Here is a 21,132-nt window from a genome sequence, read left to right as displayed (position 1 = left end):
GAATAGAAAATTTTTTGGGGGGAAATAATTTATTATCATTTGAACAAATGAAGTACAAATATGGTATAACTTATGGTATAATGTTGGCATACCACCAACTGAAAACCTACTTAAAGGACAAACTGGGAAGCAGGCTGAGGTTACCAGAAGGAAGCAGCTTTGAATATGTCATTACAGACACAATGATAATTAAAAGATTTATAACAAACATGTACATCAAACTGCAAGAGAAAGAAAATGATGAAATAAGCTCTAAACCCAAACAAAAGTAGGAACAAGATCTAAACATAAAGATAAAAAATGAAATATGGGAAAAGCTATGCCCCGGAACTACGAGAAATACAATAAACACGAGGTTACACATGATACAATATAAATGGTTACGCAGGCTATATATCACACCCCAAAAGTTAAATAAATGGGATCCAACATTATCAGATAGATGTTTTCGCTGTAAGAAGGAAGCAGGAACAACAGTACATGCAATTTGGGCATGTGAGAAAGTGAAAAAGTTTTGGGAAGATCTAAATCAGGTATTAAATAAAATTACAAAAGCAACATACCAAAAAATCCAGACTTCTTTCTTCTAAGTAATAGAAGAAGTAAAGAATTAGGCCTCAAACTGGATGAAGCGCAAAAAAGATTTATTATGATAGCCTTAGCTTTAGCAAAAAAATGTATAATGTCAACTTGGAAATTAGAAGAGAGCCTGAGAGTACAGCAATGGTACATAGAAATGAATAAATGTATTCCATTGGAAAAAATAACATATAATTTAAAAAATAAAGTCACAAGATTTGAACAAATTTGGGAACCGTACATGGAACACAACAGAGAGGGCCTACCGCGGACCTCCACCCCCTAAAATGATTGATATCCAAGATGGAAATGTTTGTGTGTATTTTGGTTAATAGGTTCATAATGGGAAAAATTTAAAAAAAAATTAAAAAAAGATGGTACAGGAACATCAAAATCAAGACTGCCAGCCTGGGAAACAGTTTCTTCCTGTAGGCTGTGAGATTGATGAATAATATACTGTAACTGAGTATATCACCCAAAATATTCATATTTATTTATTTTAAATTATATCTTTATGTTTTTACGTGATCACTCTGTGCCATGTATTGTGTGTGCACTGTGGTCCGGAGACATTCTTTTATTTGGTTGCATATGACAGTCAGACAATAAACTTGGAACATTTACTATGTTAATGGTCATGTAGGAAATAAACTGCAGGAATATAGCAAAGCAGCATGTTTCTGAAATGTTGTCAAAACACATTATTTTGAAATATGAAGACAAATCATCTGCATACTGTGCACAGGAAGATTACTAGCAGGAGATGTAAAAGAGACTGCAGATGCTGGAATCTGAAGCAAAACAAAATTGCTGGAGGAACTTAACACGTCAACCAGCTTTAGTGGGAGAAAAAGAAAATTTGATGTTTCGGGTTGGACCCAGTGCAGGAGAGGGTGGGAGGGGTTGGGCAATGGTCTGTAGGTGACCATGGAGGGGTAAAGGATAACGGACAGATGGAGAGGCAGAGGTGATTGACAGAAGGTGCTAAACAAAGGGAGAGAAAAGTAAGGAAGATTGCAAGCAGCATTGATGGTAGCAGATGTTAATAATAATCATAATTTAGATACAGCACGGTAACAGGCCCTTCAGGCCCACAAGCCTGCGCCACCCAAATACCGCATTTAACCTACAACCCTGATCCTTTTTAATAAATAGTGGGAGGAAACTGGAGCACCTACAGGAATCCAATGCAGACACAGGGAGAATTTACAAACTCTTTACAGACAGCGCCAGGTTCAAACCTGAGTCGTTAGTGCTTTAATAGCATTGCACTAACCGCAACACTAACTGTGCCAGCCTCGATCCATTATTAACAGGATTGAATAAGGGAGGAATGACAATCAGAAGACTTAAAAAATCCCCACCTCTGTTTAAAACAGTGGTTTCAAACTGTCCCCCTAAACTCACATTCCACCTTAAGCAATCCCTATGCCATCAGTGCTCTGTGATTAGTAAGGGATTGCTTAAGGTGGGATGTGAGTGGGAAGGGAAGGTTGAGAATCACTGCTCTAGACCCAATTGTTACTGTAATATTTTGCTTGAGAAAAATTGTCATTGGCCCATTTCCTTTGGAGTCATGAAACTGTGGACATAATGAGTCAATTAGGTACGACTAAAACAGTGGTTTTCAAACGTTTTTCTTTCCCTTATTAATCAGAGCACTCATGGCATAGGGATTACTTAAGGTGAAATGTGAGTTTTGGCGGGCAGTTTGAAAACCACTGTTTAAAATGATGTACAAAAATATTGAACTCAATATTTTGAAATTGTGGTACTTAGTAACACCCAGGTGGTTGATATATTAATGGATTTTGTTTAAAGAGAGAGACTGCATGGTAAAAGGCCCTTCCAGCTCATGAGTTCACGCTGCTCAAATATACTCATGTGACCAAATAACCTACAAACCCCATATGTCTTTAGAATGTGGGAGGAAACTGGAGTACCCAGAGGATACCAACACGGTCATGGGGAGACAAGGTACAAGCTTCTTACAGCAGTTGGTTTGAAACCAGATCGCTAGCTCTGTCATAGTGTTGTGCCAACCACTACAACAACCGTGCTGCGTAATTTATCAATTCTAATTCAGTTTTTACATTGGTTTAAGACCAACATTTTTGTCTGAATTTCTCAATCCTACAAAAGGTCTCAGATTTGAGCGCCTGCTTTCTTTTGGTCAGATCAGGCCTTTGACGCTCTCACCTAAAAACAAAATGCAACAGGACATACTTGTGCTCATCGTTTAGGATGTGAACTTTGAAACTCCTGGGCTGCATCTCCTCAGGGTTGTAGTCTGCAGGAAGTGCTTCTTGAGCTGGAAGCCACATGTTGAATTCAGCCAACCAGTTCTGCAAAGTGTTGACCTGAAACCAACAAGAATGCAACTAGCTAACATTTTCTATGCACATGCCCTCTGTCCTTGTTTCCTGTCTAGGTAAATTAGAACCTTTCTCAACTCCCTTATAGGAGCACCGGAGATAACTACACCAGTTCAGTGCATTTTTAGTTTGTTAAGCACTAACTCAGATAATCAAACCTTTAAGAGACATCCCTAACACTGTACCTTTGCATTATCTCCATTTGGAGCAATTGCATCAAACCTAGTGCATAGCTTTAGAAAATACTATTAACACCATTGAATGAGAATTCTGTAGAACTGAGGTCGTGGTGGTGGTGGTGGTGACAGGAAGTGGCAGCTCCCATCAAGTCTTTCCAGATCCCAGGCAATAAGTGGTTGTGAGGATGGCAGAAGCCTGGGCAGCGACAGTGAAGCCAGGAGATGATGCTAGCATGACAAACATGAATGGGCAGGCCTCGGAGATATGACAGAAGTAATGGACAGCCACAGACCAGGTCAGCCGGGAGTTAAGCCAAAGGAACCTGTTTGGATTCTGTCAGCCCTGCCAGGGTAGCGGAGCGAAGGCGGCTGGATAAAGCGGGTCTTCTGCCAGGCCACAGACACCAGCAGCTGCAGGGAAGCAGGAGCTGTGATGAAGAGCAGGCAGCTCAGCATCCAGGGACCCTAACCATTAGTTGTCTCTGGAGAGGATTTCTTCTTTTCTTTTCTCTTTTCCTCCTTTTTTAAACAAAATTGCACATGAGCTTGATTACTCTTTGCTACCCTTGGAATTGCCGAAAAAAGATTTCCACTGTATTTCACTACGTGACAATAAAAAATAAAGCTAATTTCATACTGCCATATTATGACAAGCAAGCATGTGTGCGCAAGGCCTAACCCTCATATCATAATAGGCCTTGGTACCAGTTCAAGGTACAATCACAATGAGTTCCATCCTTCTCGACCCTTCCAAACAAATGCCTTTCATTGCCATGAATAAAGGGAGCAGCTTACAGCTACTGACCGGAACAATAGCAAGAACAGTGCGGGCTTCTGTGTATCGAAAGAGAACATCCACAAAGGAGACCATCTGCAAGGTCTTCCCAAGACCCATACTGTGTGCGAGGATGCAACCAAAACCACTGCTGCTTTTAAACCGTTCCAGTGACTCCACCAGATTATCGTATAAGAAACGAATTCCTCCAATCTGCGTGGGAGAAAACAGAATTTAAATGTCAAGTTATCTATCAACTCATGAGGCACCACAAAATCTCAAATTTTCATGGTATTGCAACATCGGGGAAAAAGTATAGGTGCCACAAGGCATGTACCACCAAGTTCAGGAACAGTTGCAACCCCTCCATCATACGACCCCTCCATCATACGACCCGTCCATCATACGACCCCTCCATCATACGACCCCTCCATCATACGACCCCTCCATCATACGACTCCTAAACAACACTCATTTAATAACTTTTACTTTGCATATTATTTATTACTGAATATTTATTTTCTGTATTGCACAGTCAGTTTGTTTACATTTCTCTCTTTTGTATACACATTTTTTTTTGAGTACAGTTTTATGCACGACTGATAAGGAGAAATCCTGCCTGACCCACAGGAAAAAGAATCTCAGGGTTGTACGTGATGTCATGTATGTACTCTGACAATAAATCTGAATTTTGAACATGGACAGGAAATCCGAAGGAAAAAAAACATAATAATTAGAAACATGTATGCTATTTGTGCACTGAACAAACATCGAGAAGCTGAAGGTACTCAGAGGGTCAAGCACCGTCCAGGGAGAGAAATGGGCTGTTAACAGTTTTGGCCGGGGTCCTTGAGTTTGAAGATTAAACTGAGAAGCGGGCAATAGGAAACATAAGGGGTAGGGAAGGGGCCAAGAGGTGAAAATGGACAAATGAAGGTGGGCATGAAGAGAAAAGTGAGATTGGCAGCAGGCAAGAGACATATGGAAATAGTGGAATCAGATTGGAAACTTGAAAATTTCATACTATTGTGCAGCAGAAGTGGAAACAACTTACAAATGTGAGAAATGCAGAGGGTGAATGAGTGTGATACACTGTTGAATGTTCCAAAAGGATCCCTTCCCCCTTGCTGCACTTGGTATCTCCAAACCTTATCCAACACTGCCTCAAAGAATACAAAGACTGTCATGTGTTCTCTAGCCACCACTGTTGGAGAGACTCAGGTTAGGTGCTCCTTATATAATTGAGAGAACAATGACAAAAAGGGTGCAGAAAGAAAAGCTCCTGATCCATACCCAGGAAATAACTCAGAAAGCCAATGATCTTATTTCCATTTTTCCAGCAGAGCCAGAAAGTTCAATCTCTTCTAAGTTTGGCAAGTTTACAAAGTACTCTGGCGAATAGAGAGACATTTCATCAAGACCCATGGTCAAGGTTTTTATCCAAGTAAATTGTGCTGAAAACCCAGTTCCCAGAGATGCAAGGTCATTGTCTGACCGTCTGTACACACCATGTGTTGCTCAATAACTTTATACTTGCTTTAAACAGCTCATCCTGCGCAATCAACTAAATTTCTTAAATATTAAGCAGTAAAAGATTTAACAAGCAGATTTTTTAAGAATATATAACTTTTAATTAGAACATAAAAACAGTGATAGGTCCATGAACCAGTATCATGACAGATCTACCCCAATGCCATGTTCCCCCACTATCCTCACATTGCTGTTTCGAGTGAACTTTATGACCAAGACTCCACGTGTCTCTGGGGAAGACAATTTCAACGATTTTCCAGCTTCTGCAGGAAGATTTTTTTCCGCATCTCAATCCTAAAGGACTTCTCCCTAAGTCTGAGATGGTAAATGCTGCTTCTAACCCTCTCAGCCAGCAAAAAGATATGCCCTACATTCAGCCTGTCAGAACTTTGAGATTCCCCTCTAGAATATGGGCCTTATCTGTTAAAATAACATATTTCTAATCCACAAATTAACAGATGTTCCAGAATATTGGCAATGAAAATAATGCAAGGGGGCTATTAAAATTCACAACATTTTGGTCAATTTCACTAATGTTGTCAGAAGATTCAAAACTTAAATTACCAGAAACAATAGGAGTTGTCACCAGTCATTTCCCCCAACTACTTCACATGTTGGCAAGATCACGTTAGAAAAGATATATCTGCTGCAGAGCAGTGCACAGTAGTGTTGATGAAATATTACCTGGTGTGATTTGACAGCCCGTGCCAGTTGGGGTGCCAGGAAAATATCTTGCTCATTTGGGGGATGATTTATGTTGACCAATACACGACCTAGATCATCTGGCTGGTTCAAGGCATCATTCACATGAGCACCATTGCTCTCTTCATTCACCTCTGCCTCTTCATTGCTGGATCCACTGTCAAGAATTTGGAGGGAATCATCTTCCCCTGAGCTCAGCTCAATCACGTCTTAAAAGGTGAACAGAAAAATAAGATGTTACCACAAAATGGCAACTGTTTGCATTCACAAGTATGCAATCTCCAGTTAACTTAGAGTTTGTTCAGAATGAGATCTTTACTTCGTATCATTTAATTCAACTACTGTTTAAACGAGAAAGTGATAGATGAGAGATGGCCAATCCAGGAGCAACTCTGGAACTTCAAGAATAAAGTTTTCTTGTGGAATTTATTCAATTGTATTTGCCAAGTTCTCGTGCTTCACTTGTCTATTTGATTGATATTCAATATTGCAGTATTTGTAACAGTAAGACACTTAAACTAAGCCATGAACAAAGATTTCATTCACCTGCCAAGAGAAGCCAACTTCAACAATATTGGCACAACCCCTGTACCTGTGTAGGGTGGGGCGGGAAATGCCAAAATCACAGCCCACCCACTAAAAAAAACTGCAGGCAACTTTTGACTAACACAAAAGGGCTTTTGTTCAGGTGGCAGTCAGAGCTCTCATAAACCCTGAAACATTTCTGAATGTTTCTGAAATTCAGAGATACCTGAGAATTATTAATACATATTCAAAACAAAGAGAGATAAATAACTAAAAAAGATAATAACACTAACCTACTTTGAAATCAATGGAGAAAAATTCACTGCACCAACGCACAACAACTCTGGGACTTTTTGTGTGGAAGCTTCTATCAATTTCATGAGGAAATGAAGACAGTTAAATGTACAACTGCCTATCCCACAAAATTTGGGATGTGGAAGTGAAACAAAGTTTTTGCACAAATAAACCTCGACTTTCTTATTTACCATTTTTCTTGCAGCTTTCTATCATTTATTTCAACAAATTGGAGTCGTTCAGAATAGGTAAGTATCTTGGGGGAAAAACTGCAAGCAGGATTTACAAAGTCATACACAAGAAGGTAAAGTAAACTTGGAACAACGGTCTGAGGTGAGTTTGTAACTATTGTGTGTGGTGGGAAAAAGATGAGTACTTGTTTGGAGCCAAGGAAGAGAGGAAATCATTAATACAAAAAAAGCAAAGATTCATCTAGATTTCTGACTCTCACCATCCTTAACAGCTCTGTTTATTCCTGCTGCATCCTCTTCACTCCCGCTGCTTATGTCTACACAGATAACCTCAGATTTCGTGTGCCTTGGTGGGGCTAATAGAACTTCGTCTGCTTTCTTCACAGTTTCCTCTGGAAGGACAAGATTGTGGAATCAGCATAACTGCATTTGTTCATTTCCATGTCCTTGATTCAATATTTCCTCTGCTGAGATCCACTAAATATTTTTCAAATCCCAATCCCAGTACTCAAATTTCTATGGCCCATGCACGACCTCGGTAGCCAATACTGGGTGAGGAAATGCATTCATAGATTTCTCTGTTCACACATATGAAAGCTCCTGTTGAAAATTGTATTTTACTGATGCATTATGACAAAGTATATCTAATGGCAGAAAGCATTAAATACTGTACTGGAATACATAATTCTATTGAAGCTTTCATTTTCTATTCACCTCTACTACTAATAAACATAGCAAATATACTTTAAGATTAAAATATACAGAAAATGTTTATTAAAGTACTTCATAATAAAAGATCAGTTGTATAGGGACTGAACATTTCAGTGATTTTTATAAACCAACCTCAATATAATGTAAGGCAATAACTTAAAGCTATTGCAAAGCTGGATAACATAGGAAAAGCTTCTATTTTAAAAGACATTAGCTCATCTGCTGAGTGTACGTGCATATATAGAGGAAAAACCATTGCCACATTGTCAAACATCTTGTCTTGTGAGAAAATGAACTTAAACAAAAGCCTTACCAGCTACTTAGTAATTATTCTAGAGAGGGAAACGAAACAAGATTCCAGCATCTTCTCTGTGTGCATAACTACAGTAACCAAATAGCTCTGTGAAGCCCTAGGTGTATTGCCCAGCTCTCCTGCAATTCCCTTCCAACAGACCTGACATTTTAAATTGCTATTTAATTGATTTACATGCAAAAAGATGAAGCAAGGGACCACAATGCTTTAGGACGATACTGATTAAGTTCTTCAGGGAAAAAAAACATGTTCACCTTCATTCCAAACAGGCTCGTTTTTTAAAGTTTGGGCATTCGGCTCTGGAAAGAAAAGATAGATTTTAGAAACAAGTCCTCATTTAAGTCAAGTTGACCTGAGATTGTTATTCAGCAGATTATTACATTCACAATTCACTCTCCCTTGGGCAATTCTATGAATCCAGACTGACTTTAAAAATTCTCCCAAGAACTCTCTTGATCTCTCCCTCTTTTAACATTTGGGAATGTCCCATATCTTCTGTAATACCTTATTGCTGCTCTCACATCCGTTTGAGATAAAAATACAAAAAAAATCAAGCTAGAAAAAATTACAAGAATCTTCATTTGCTTAACCTGCAACAGCAGTTGGTGGGGATGGCAGAAATGATTGCCCATCTCCTAACAAGTCCCCGTGCAACTACAGAAGAAGCCACCCATGTCCTCTCTCCTCTTCCCTTCACATCATCTAGAGTTCCTGACAGTATTTCCAGATAAAGCAATGAGAATTCCATTCAAAGTTCACAATGTGGTTTCCTTTAATTTAGAGAAACGCAATGGAAGATTGAGTGATTGCTTTGCAAAGTATTGGTCTACAGGAGTCAACTATTTGAATTCTTAATCCCCTCCTTCTCTGATCTGCCTGCAGCCTTTATACTGCTACAATCAGGTCCAATGCTAACTTCAAGGACAACACCTCATATGTCTGTGCACAATGCAGCCTTTAGGATTCAAGAATCAAATTTTCTATATTAAAGAAAGTTGCTCCTTCGTCCATCTACGACTTTGATTCAAATATTCCACTTTCTGCCAGTAAAACAATATATCCCAAACCCCTGCAACAAGTATTAGTGAATGCAGACAAAGAAGCATAATCCACCTTAAAAAGCTACATTTACTCATTTGGTCTCATCTATCAAACATATTCCCTCCCTGACCACCTTATGACACTGAAATTGTTTCATCTATTTCCGAGTTCTGACAAAGGGTTTTAGTTGGTATATTATCTGTTAGCAGATGCCATTTAATGTGCTAAGCATTTCCTGTATCCGCAATCTTCTTCAGTTTTAATTTACTGTAACTATTTTAATCAGATATAAAACAAAATCATGCCACGTACAAACTTCCTAGGCAACACGCTAAGTAAATAGACCATTCTGGCAGTCAATATCCTAATATTACCTTGTAATAATTCAAATGGCAAGGTAGGTAACACAAATTCCTTCCTTTGTTGCTCAAGCCTTTTTAGGCGCTCTAACTCCTCCTGTTGTGCTGCTTTGGTTCCAGCCTCAAGTTGATCTTCCCGGAGTAATTTTCTGAGAAACCAACAACAAATAATTCAGATCAGGGTTCATTGAAAAAAAGGCCTCTCTTAAAAAGATACAATCCAGTAAGTAATCAACACTGCACATCGCTGTACAAGTGCCTTACATTTTTTAGATATACAGCACAAGCCCATGCTGCTCAAATACCCCAATTAACCTATAACCCCCCATATGTGTTGAAAGGTGGGAGGAAACCAGAGTACCTGGAGGAAGCCCACACAGATACAGGGAGAACATATGAACTCCTTACAGACAGTGTTGGATCTGAACCTGGGTCGCTGGCGCTAACCGTTGTGTTAACTGTACCGTCCAAATGAAATGCTAACATGAAGACCAGAATTCCAATTTATCAAGTGTGACTCATTGAATTTGTTCCAACAGAGAGGAAAAACAGAAGGAGTGTTACAATAAGAACATCAGGCTTCCAGTTACAAAGTGGCAGGGAGGACACCAAACTTTCTTCCTGCATTGATGCAAACTGCTATTGGTTGAATCTCATTAAATGCTCATTTTACTTTTATTTAGATTTACCCCTCAAATGATAGAGAATAAAGTTTTAACAAGTCTGCATCTCTTATTTTCCATTAGTTTTTCACGTCTGCCTTTATTAGGCCTGCATTCGTCATCATCATTTCTCAATGTATTTATAAAACAAAATGTCTGTTACTTTTAATATTCCCAGGAAGACTTTGTTCATATTGCAGAGATGTCATGTCAGAGACCCACAACACAGAAACAGGGTCAGCTTGTCCATGCCAAACAATGTGACCTCTTGCTTTAGTCCAATTTGCCTGCATGAGGCTCACACCCTTCTAATCCATACAGTTATCTGTGTTTCTAAAAGGAAGCTAACGTCGCCATCTCTGGCATCTTGTCTGGCAGCTCATTCTATATCCCACCTCCCATTAAGAACTGTTCCCCCCACATTCATTCTAAATTCCACCCCTTCACCTTATAATTGTGCCCTCCTGTTTCTTAATGATTCGGCCACTTTACGGAGGTATAAGTTAATGGGGTGTAAATTGGGCAGCATGGACTCGTGGGCCAAAATGACCTGCTACCATGCTGAATGTCTAATCTTTTTTAAAAGTTAGGAAACAGACTGTCACAATTCATCTTACCTATGCTCCTCAATTATTTTATGGATCTCAATAAGATTTCCTCTTAACATCCTACTCTTGAAGGAAAATGGGTCTAGTTTCTCCAGTTGCTTCCCTAACCCTGGCAACAACCTTATGAACTTGTATATCCTTTCTAACATTTTAATGTCCTTCCCTTAGCTAGGTGATTAAAACTGCACACAATATTCCAAGTGTGACCTCAAAAGCATCATTTTTTGAATATTTTATTTAAACATTTTCCATCCATGCAATTATATACTTTTACATAAGCAAAATTTGATTAAATTTAAAATTACAATGATAACACCCTCTTACACCCCCTCCCACTAAAAAATATATAACAATAGAAATATATATAATAGTTATATGAAAAGATTTAAAGAAAAAATAGTAAGAAAAAGGTAATGTTATTCTGGATTCCACAAAGGATCAGCTCACAAATTGGGATCTTGCAGTATTTATATATTGACTTTAGGGAAGAAAATTATTACAGGTCTCAAGAGGTCGGAAATACATATTTATTTCTTAAACTTTACTTGATTAAATGATCATTTTAATTTAGGTCTTGTTCCTTCTATGTTCCCCAATAGAAAATCTGTTCTAAAAGCTTTCCTAAATTCACCCAGAAGGTTCTAACTTTAGAACATGACCAACTAGAATGTAAAAGTTCCTATTTCTTCACCAAATTGGAAACATTTATCTGATAAATCCAATTTTCATTTCATGCAATTTTTGCATCATTAAATATAATTGATTATATTGAACTAAATTATATCTAACATTTATAATATTTGTCATGCAATCTTGACAAAGATCTGCCCATCTTTTGTCATCAATTGTAATGTTTAAATCTGCCTTCCATTTCTGTCTGGATTTATGAACTCCCTGTTTAATAGTACCTGCTTGTAATAAAAAGTACATTGCAGAAATAAATTTCTTAGTACAACCTCTCCTAATAAGAACTTCCAGCTCACTGCAAGCCGATAAGTACATTGTTGAACCTAATTTTTCCCGCGAGTATCCTCTCAGTTGAAGATAGCAAAAAAGTGTATTCCGAGTTATTCCATATTTATTTCTTAATTGTTGAAATGACATCAATTGACCTGGTTCATAACAATCTTCCTCATTTTTAATACCATTATGAAACGAAATATTTAAAAATTGGTTATCTTTAGTAAAGGGTATAAGATTATTTTGAATCAAAGGTGTCTTCGGTGATATACTTCCTTTGGTTCCAATTTCATCATTTATTTTGATCCAGATAGTAATCAAATGTTTAAGCAAAGGTGCTTCTTTCACACCAGTTATTAACTTTGAATACCTCTGCTAATTTCTCTCCTATTTTATCCATCTCTATTTTGACACATGGCAGTTTCCTGATCCCTCAAATAAAGAAGTAAGAAATCTTAATATATCCACTTGATAATTCTTAAAGTTAGGAAGTTGCAAACCTCCCAATTTGTATTTCCATGTTAATCTTTCCATCGATACTCTTGACATTTTACCTTTCCAAAGAAATTTTCTTATATGTTAATTTAATTCTTGAAAAAAATTTTGAGGTAATAATATTAGTAAAGTTTGAAAAAGATATTGTATTTGCATAAAAATATTCATTTTAATACAATTTACCCTAACCTACTTTTGGCAAGGTCATTCATTTTAAAAAAATCCTCTTCAACTTTTCTAAGCAATGGCCGTATAATGGAAAATGGTGGCACTGTTGAAATGGCAGCACTGCACCAATGTGAACCCATGGAGATCAGAGTCACAGCACTCCTACAGGGTCCAATCGCCCAGTATGATTGGTGTCAGATCTGGACAGGCTTTAAATGGCATATAAATGGAGCCAATTGTTTTATTTAAAAATACTGCAACCACAGGGTCTGTGCCCAAGATGGCAATGCCTATGATTGGCAGCAGGCATAAGGGGTTGCAGGCTCCTGGGGAAGCAGAAAACAGGCGCAGGGCACCAGAAAACAGGGAGACCACTCCACCCCCATTTGAGAAGGAGAAACAGAGGAGACAGCCCAGAGGATGGTGTCCGCAACGGTGGACCAGTGCAGGGCTGAGGGTGAAAAACACACAGGTGGCAGGCTGTTGGCGACTCGAGGTGAGGAGCACATGCAGGCTGCTGGCAACTGAGGTTGAGGGATTCACATCAGACCATGGACTGCTGAAGACTGGCTCAATGTCAAGTATGCTGAAGGTTCCCGATCCTGTTGGAGGTTTGGATCTGGAACTCGGGCTACTGATAGCATCGAATGGACTGTGTGGCTGCAGGAGTGCTGGAGGCGAATCTGTGGACACACAGTTACTCTCTTTTGCTTCTCTTTCTCTGAATGTAAGAGGTGCTTCAGGCAATTTCTGCCGACAGACGAAAACAAATTTCGTGTAATATTGCACTGTCTTTATTACATGACAATAAATTGAATTTTGAATCTACTTCCCATGTACTCCATTAGACGCCAGCGTACAGATTTTCCTATTTACCTCCTTGCTGGCTCTCCTTAATTTTTCCCTGGCCATCCAAATGTTGATAGGATCTATCTCTCAGAATCCTCTCCAGCAGCTTCTCTACTACTGACATCAGAATAATAAGTCTATAGTTGCCCAGATTATCCTTACAGCCCTTTTTAAATAACGACATCAGATTCGCCATTTTACAGAACTTCTGTCCTCAGTGAAAGTTAAAAATGTCTATTAAGGCACTAACAATTTCCTTCTTGTCTTCTTACAATGTTCTGGGATGCAATTGGTCTGGACTCAGAGATTTATCCACCTAAGACTGCTAACACATCTTCACTATTGATAGTGACATGCCCTAGCATATCTTTATTATCTCCCTCACCTCCCAATCCTGCTCCATAGTAAATGTATTCACAAAATATATTGGACAACAAAGATTTTGCTTCCTCAATGTTTTTGGATGTATTTTATGGATTGAGCTGCTGATCACGAAAATCACCTTAAACTTTTCGTATCACATACCTTTTTTTTTAAGATACAACCCTTTTTTTGATTTCCTGTCAAATTTAAGTCTTCTGGTATATTGCCCACAAGGCATGCTGTTTTGGTCAGTCCAAGCATGCCTAGGCATGCATTCAGTGCAGGTGCTAAGCAAATGTTATCTTAGCCCTGAGCGTGCATGGAAGGCATTTAGAGATGTTGTTGAGAATTTTCTTGGCAACTATAGAGCACCAAACTATATCCACCTGCTTCAAGCAGACAAAATCATGAAGTGCAAATTCCTTTTCTGCATTTGCATTTGGATTCTTCCCTGCTGATCTTGGTGCATTCAGTGACAAATGGTTAAAGGTTTCACCAGGACATTGAGACCATGAAAAAACAGTACAAGGTCAATGCTGGTGACTATGTTGGACACGAGAGGCATCAAATCTAGAGTTCAAATGAGAATCAGCAGGAAAACATTTTTAGGTCAGTTTATGTCAGCATCATTATGTGATTAAACATGCTAAATTCAATAAGTTAATTGGATGTTGCTTCAACTTTCTATGTGATACAGCAAATCCGAAATGATCTTTGCTTCAGTTTGAAGTTATCTATCATAATCCCCAATTTTTTTTCAGGAAGCAAACCTTTTGAAAATGTTTTCCAGTGATATTAATTTAAAATCCCCCTTCTCCTCTGGCTCTACACATAAACAACCCCCCTGATCCTTAAGAGGACCTATTCCTTCCCTCATGACCCTTTTATATATTTAATATAAAATCTGGTCGGATTCTCCCTCCTACCGTTTACCAAAGCCATTTCAAAACCTCTTAGCCCACCTTATTTCCATCTTAACTATGTTCCTACATCTCTTTTAATCATAAAGGGATTTCTTTCCTTTACTGCCCTTCCTTGATTGTGATAGAATCTCTAATTTTTTTTGTTGCTTCAACTACACTGGTGGAAACTTTGCCTTAATGGATATGTATTGATTTTGTATTTCACCAAATGCCTTAAAGAATGAATTCCAATTTTTGAAGACTGAACAGTTCAGCCAGTTTAAATCATAATTTTTTTTGTAAGATTTGCTCATATGATTCCTTTTTCCAAAAAGTAATCGAATTTCAAATTTAGTATTATAATGGACACAATTTGCCAATTACCTCTTTATTTGCATGCAAGTTCTATTTCAAACTTCAGTCCATAACAAAACAACTGTCAATAACAGAGTGCGTTAGAAAACCAAATGCGTCATACTTCACAGTTCAGATAGCGCATACTTTCAGTTTTATCTAAATCTCTAGGACCCCTTCCAAGTCACATACTTGGGCAGAAAAATCACAGTCCTTCATCATTACTAAATAAAATCCCTGACCTTTTACTTAACAGCAGTATGGAAGATCCTTAATCACACAGCCTTCAGCCATAAAGGCAAAATTTCCACCAGTGTAGTTGAAGCAACAAAAAAAAAGAGATTCTATCACAATCAAGGAAGGGCAAAAAAGGAAAGAAATCCCTTAATGATTAAAAGGGATGTAGGAACATAGTTAAGAGGGAAATAAGGTGGGCTAAAAGAGGTTTTGAGATGGGTTTGGTAAACAGTATAAGGGAGAACCCCACCCAGCAACAGAGGGAAAAAAATTATAGTCCTTTAGTAATGCCCAGAACCCAAGAATATTTTTAAAAATTGAATCTTCTATACTATATAATTCCAACATTAACAAGCAACCACTAGGTTCCTTTCCACTATTTCAAATTCAGTTCCACAGCTGAAGTTTTTTGATGAGTCTTCAAACTTCAAGTTCACATTTATCAGGAGGTGTAGATGGCCGATGGAGGAAAGGGTGGCTTGTGCGGTGGCCTGAGCTGCTTTCACAATTCTCTGCAGTTGAGTGGAGCAGCTCCTGTACCACTCAATGGTGTACCTGCAAAAGTTGTTGAGGGATGCCAGATATGCCAAATTTTCTCAGGCTCACAAGCTGGTGAGCCCTCTTGTCCACTGAGTCAATGTGGGTGGATTAGGGCAGGTCAACTTGAGATATTTACTCCTAGGAACTTAAAGCTGTCTGTTCTCTCCACTTTAGTGCTATTGATTCAGACAGGGGAGTGAGCTCTATGCCTCTTCCTGAAGTCTATGACCAGCTCCTTAGTTGCTGACATTGAGGGAGAGGTCATTGTCTTGACACCAAACCATTTTACTCTCTATCACCTTTCCCATCTTGTTGTTTGAGATACAGTTATAATGATGATGTCATCCGTAAATGTATAGATAGAGTTAGGCAGTGTTTGACCAGTCATGGGTGGGCAGAGAGTATTGTAGGGTGCTAAGTACGCAGTCTTTTGGGGCTTTAGAATCACAGGAGAAACTCAAGATCCACTTCTGACTGAATCTTTCAGCCTTGAAGATGGTGTTGCTTTGCTCCAGTCATCTGTTTAGTTATCTACTTGTGAACTGTAGGTGGATGTGACAGGACTGCAGATTTTTTAAGTGATCCATTGGTTATGGGATCGCTTACTTCTGTCTGTTAATTTATTTTAGATATACAGCATGGTAACAGGCCGTGCTGCCCAATTTACACCCAATTAACCTATACCCCCCGGTACATTTCAAACAGTGGGAGGACACTGGAGCCCCCAGGGAAATCTCACAGACTTGGGGAGAACATACCAACTCCTTATAGACAGAGCGGGATTTGAACCCCAGTCCTGATTGCTAGCACTGTAAAAGCGTTGTGCTAACCGCTATGCCAATCGTGCTGCCCAACCCTTACCCTTACTTTTGTTACGAGCATGCAGACGATCCTGTGATACAGCTTCACACATTTTCTCATTGAACCCATGGTTGATTGCCGTGACAATCCCAGTTGGATCAAACCCGTTTGAAAATGAGAAGCTATAGGCCGTGAGATTACAGAATATGTTAAGAGTAAATTTCTGCTGTTACTGATGGTCCACACAAACACAGTTGTGCACTTTTGAGCTTCCAAATCAGAGGGTATTTCAAGTTTCCTCTATTTCACAGCACATCTCTTGGAAACATTTGTGGCAGCTACTGCGGCAGTCCTGCAGAGTAAGGACACATCCACACAGTGTGAAGGTGAACCAAAGAGTGAGTTTATTTGTTTGTATCCACCACGTCTCCACGCTGGTGATGTACCCGCCAGTTTCCGGAAGTGACGTCACCACATCGCAGTGTCACTCTCCGGCCAGCAGGCGCGACATGGAAGTGGAGGGTGGCTTAGCTCGCACGTGTTGCTAGGCGCGGGCTCTTTCTTGGCAGTAAAGGGGAGCCCATGCCATCTTGGACTGGCCATGTGTTGCAGCAATTCGGCCCCTTTACTCGGGCGGCCACTCGGCCCGCTACAACCACCTCCCCCAGAATCGCCGCCACGCTCTGAGCAGTCTTTGGGTGGTCTCTGTGAATCAGTCCTGTCAGCTGCCAATCTCCAGTGTGAAAACCATGCTGTCCATCCGCACTTTGAAGGGGCCTTCGTACCGGCACTATAGAGGGGTCCCTTGCTGTTCTCTGCATACGAAAACATAATGGGTGGACTGCAGATCCACTGGGACATAGCTGGGTGGCGAGCTGTATCTGGACGGAGGCAGGGGTGCTTGTCCGCCCGTCTGTTCTCTCAACCTGTGCAGGACATCTAATACACTGGTCTGTGGGCTGGAGGTGTTGAAGTGTAGATCCTCTGGAATGGAGAGTGGTACGCCATATACCATCTCTGTGGACAATGCTGGTAGGTCCTTTGGTGCTGTGCGGATCCTGAGCAGTATCCATGGGAGCTTGACCATCCAGTTCAGGCTTGTCAGTTGGGCTTTTAGTGCGGCCTTCAGATGGCGGAGGAACTGTTCTACTGGAGATGGTCCGCTATAGTATGGTGGACCTGGCTGCCACAGATTTTCACCAGGTTGGACCAGAGGGAGGTGGTGAACTATGCCCTGTGGTCCGACGTGATATGCGTTGGGACTCTGAACCTTGCGACCCAGGTGGCAAGGAAAGCCCAGATGCACGTCTCTGTGTCGCACGCAGCCATGGGTACCGCCTCTGGCCAGCGGGTGAATCTGCCGATGGTTGTGAACAGACTCACAGGGAGGGGGCCGATGATGTGGATGTGTTCGAACCTGTGTTGCTCTGGCTCCAATGTCTGTAGGAGGGGCTTTGGTGTGTTGTTGCACCTTGGCCCATTGGCACTGTACACAGGTTTGAGCCCACAGGGTGGGGCCTCGGTGGAGTCTATGCCACATGAACTTGTCCGAGAGCAGGCGGACCGTGGACCTTATGGAGGGGTTAGACAAACTGTGGATTTGATCAAAAATCCGCCGTTGCCAGGTCGCAGGTAGGATCAGTGGAGCCTCGCACAGCAGGGTCAGTTCTCCTGGTGCGGGGCGGAAATCTCTGACCTTCAGGCTGGTGATGGCTGTCTGGTATGCCTGGACACCTGCGTCTTCCCTCTGATCTGTGGCGAGCTGGGCGACGACAAGCCCTCCGCAGGTTGTGGCGACAGAGGGCCGGGACAGCGCGTCGGCTACTACGATGGCCTTGCTGGCGACATGTCGGATATTCGTGATGAATTCCGATACGTAGGAGAGGTGCCACTGTTGTCTGGCCGACCACGGGTTCGAGACCTTCCTCAACACCTCGATCAACGGTTTGCGGTTCGTGTAGGCAGTGAACACTCCCCCCTCTAGCATGTAGCGGGCCAGCAATTCGCAGTCGAATGCACTGTATTGAACTCTGGTGTTCAGAAATGCTTACTGAAGGCAGCGAGGGGTCACCAGTGCTCGTCGACCCATTGCTCTAGCATCATGCCCATCACTCTGTCTGAAGTGTCTGTTGTGAGCACCGGGGGAAGGTGGGGTCTGGGTGTGCCAGTACCGTGGCCTTTGTCAGTGCTGACTTGGTGGCGTGGAAAGCCTCCGTGGCCTCCGGCATCCATTGCAGTGTCTTGTCGTCGAGTTTGACAAGGGTGAACAGGAGCTCCATGAGGGTGGCCAGTCCTGGAGGGAAACAATGGTAGAAGTTGACCATCCCCAGGAACTCCTGTAGCCCCTTGGTTGTGCTCGGCTTAGGGATATCCTGGATGGCCTCTACCTTATTGCACAGTGGCGTGGTGCCCTCTAGGGTGATGTGGTGGCCCAGGAAGTCTATCAATCATCTGCAAGCCAAACTGGCACTTGGAGGGGTTCACTGCTGCAGACTGTCGAACATGCAGGTGAGGTGCATCCTGTTGATGCTGGTGTCGGGGCTGGCAATGATGATGTCATCTAAATAAACAAAGATGAAGTCGATGTCCCTGCCAACCACGTCCATAAGTCGCTGGAATGTCTGGGCTGCATTTTTTAGTCCAAAGGGCATTCTCAGGAATTCGAAGAGGCTGAAGGGTGTGATGATGGCCGTCTTCTGGAAGTCGCTGGGGTGTACTGGGATTTGATAGTACCCTTTAATGAGGTCTACTTTGGAGAATACCTTGCAGCCCTATAGCCTCATGGTGAAATCTTGGATGTGCAGGATGGGGAACCTGTCTGGGATTGTTGCTTCGTTTAGACGTTGGTAGTCGCCACACGGGCACCAACCACCAGAGCTATTCTGCACCATGTGGAGTGGGAAGACCCACGGGCTGTTGGAATGGTGGATGATCCCCAACTCCTCCATGGCGGTGAACTTGGCCTTCGCCTATTGGAGCTTGTCTGGCGGGAGGCGCCGGGCTTGTGCATATACTGGGGGGCCAGCTGTCTCTATGTGGTGCTCCACGCCATGTGGCAGATTGGAGTCGTGTGGAAGTTCAGTGCAAGTAAAGCCAGGTACTTGGCTAGCAAGAAGGCGTATTCGTCTTGGTCCAAGGCGTGGATTCCCAAAGGCAGGAAAAAGCGCTTCCTCAGGGTAAGGGGAAAAGACTGTAAAGTTGTGGCGTTTACCAACCAGCCTCTTGTCATGTCTACCAGCAGTTTGTGAGCCCGGAGGAGGTCTGCTCCGAGTAGTGCCTGTCCCACGACTGCGATGGTGCACTCACACTGGAAAACGTCATCTGCAACATGGATGGTGACCAGGTGGGTCCCGTAGCTGGGAATGGAGGACCCGTTGGCCACTTGTAGGGGAAGGCCTTTGGCCTTGTGTCTCACCTCAAAGTACGTGGGTGGGATAGGCTAATCTCTGCGCCGGTGTCACGAGGAAATCCCTCTTCTTCCTCTGGTCTCTAAGGTAGAGTAGGCCTTTGTGTATGCCAACCACCGAGGACACTATTGGCGGCCTGCTTGCCTTTTTCCCGCTGCCGTGTTGGCTTTGGCGGTGGGGTACGAGCACGAGGGTGCACCGCTGGGCGTTCTTGCCCCATTGGCAGTGGTAGAAACAGTACTCGCTGTTCTTCTCTGCGTGCTCTTCACGCTGTTGTTGGGCCGCAGCTACTGCTGGGCTGGGTGGGGTGGTGGTGCCAATCACGTAGACTGGCTGCACGTGGAGGGAGTTCTGCTGTGGAGTGCGGAACAGGCTGTCTGCCTCCTTGGCTACGAGGTGCAAGGCGCTGAACTCCATGTCTGAGACTGCCGAGGCTACGTGCACTGGTAGTTTCGAGAGCAATAGAGCCTTGAACAGGAAGCAGTCTGTGTGCCCGTCCGCCAGGGCCACCATCTCATGCATAAGTTCGGAGGGATTTCTGTCGCCCAGGCCCCGTATGTTGAGGATGCAGAGGGTGCGCTCGTGCCGGCTGAGCTCAAGGTTGTCACGGAGGAAACGTCAAAACTGCTTGTACTTGCGCTCCATCAGTGGGTTTTCTATGAAGCAGCTTACTTCTGCAGCTGTGGCGGTGCCTAGGACGCTGATAACGTGCCAGAACTTGGTACCCACTGAAACAATTCCCCTGATGTGGAACTGGGACTCAGCCAGCTGCAGCCAGTACCTGGACTGGTTTGCCCAGAAGGGCGTTAGATGCATGCCCACTCCATTGGTCACTAGTGCTGCAACTGTGGATGTAGCTGATTGCTGCATTCTACTGCATTCAATGCTGGTTCCAAAAATGTTGGAACCGTCGGGGTCACCAATGTGGCGGCTGCTGTGGCAGTGCTACGGAGTAAGGACACGTCCACACAGTGTGAGCGTGAACCAAAAAGTGAGCTTATTGGTTTGAATCTGCTGCATCTCTGCGCCCGTCCACTTCTGGTGACGTACCACCGGTTTCCGGAAGTGACGTCACTGTGTCCTGGTGTCACTCTCCGGTTGGCGGGGCGCTACATGGAAGTGGAGGGCGGCTTAGCCCGCACATGTCGCTAGGCGCTGGCTCCTTCTTGGCAATGAAGGGAGCCCGCTCCATCTTGGACTGGCCCCATGTTG

The 21,132-nt window shown here is 42.3% G+C and overlaps 1 protein-coding gene across 10 annotated transcripts in view; it reads right to left on the bottom strand.

Moving 5' to 3' along the window:
• The window catches only part of rad54l2 (RAD54 like 2), a 219,274-nt gene that overhangs the window by 132,358 nt on the left and 65,784 nt on the right, over nucleotides 1-21,132 (bottom strand). For 9 of the 10 annotated variants that reach the window (XM_069936780.1, XM_069936782.1, XM_069936784.1 and 6 more), the window contains 6 exons: nucleotides 9,590-9,723; nucleotides 8,429-8,473; nucleotides 7,411-7,542; nucleotides 6,123-6,349; nucleotides 3,939-4,121; nucleotides 2,806-2,939 (listed from right to left, as the gene is read on the bottom strand). In XM_069936780.1, the coding sequence (XP_069792881.1) occupies nucleotides 2,806-2,939; nucleotides 3,939-4,121; nucleotides 6,123-6,349; nucleotides 7,411-7,542; nucleotides 8,429-8,473; nucleotides 9,590-9,723 (855 nt within the window). The remainder of the gene's footprint in view (nucleotides 1-2,805; nucleotides 2,940-3,938; nucleotides 4,122-6,122; nucleotides 6,350-7,410; nucleotides 7,543-8,428; nucleotides 8,474-9,589; nucleotides 9,724-21,132) is intronic. The other variant, XM_069936778.1, reaches the window with a different exon arrangement.

This window comes from Narcine bancroftii, chromosome 5 (assembly GCF_036971445.1).
Source record: "Narcine bancroftii isolate sNarBan1 chromosome 5, sNarBan1.hap1, whole genome shotgun sequence".
Lineage (NCBI taxonomy): Eukaryota > Metazoa > Chordata > Chondrichthyes > Torpediniformes > Narcinidae > Narcine > Narcine bancroftii.
This window is presented reverse-complemented; position numbering and strand designations above follow the sequence as displayed.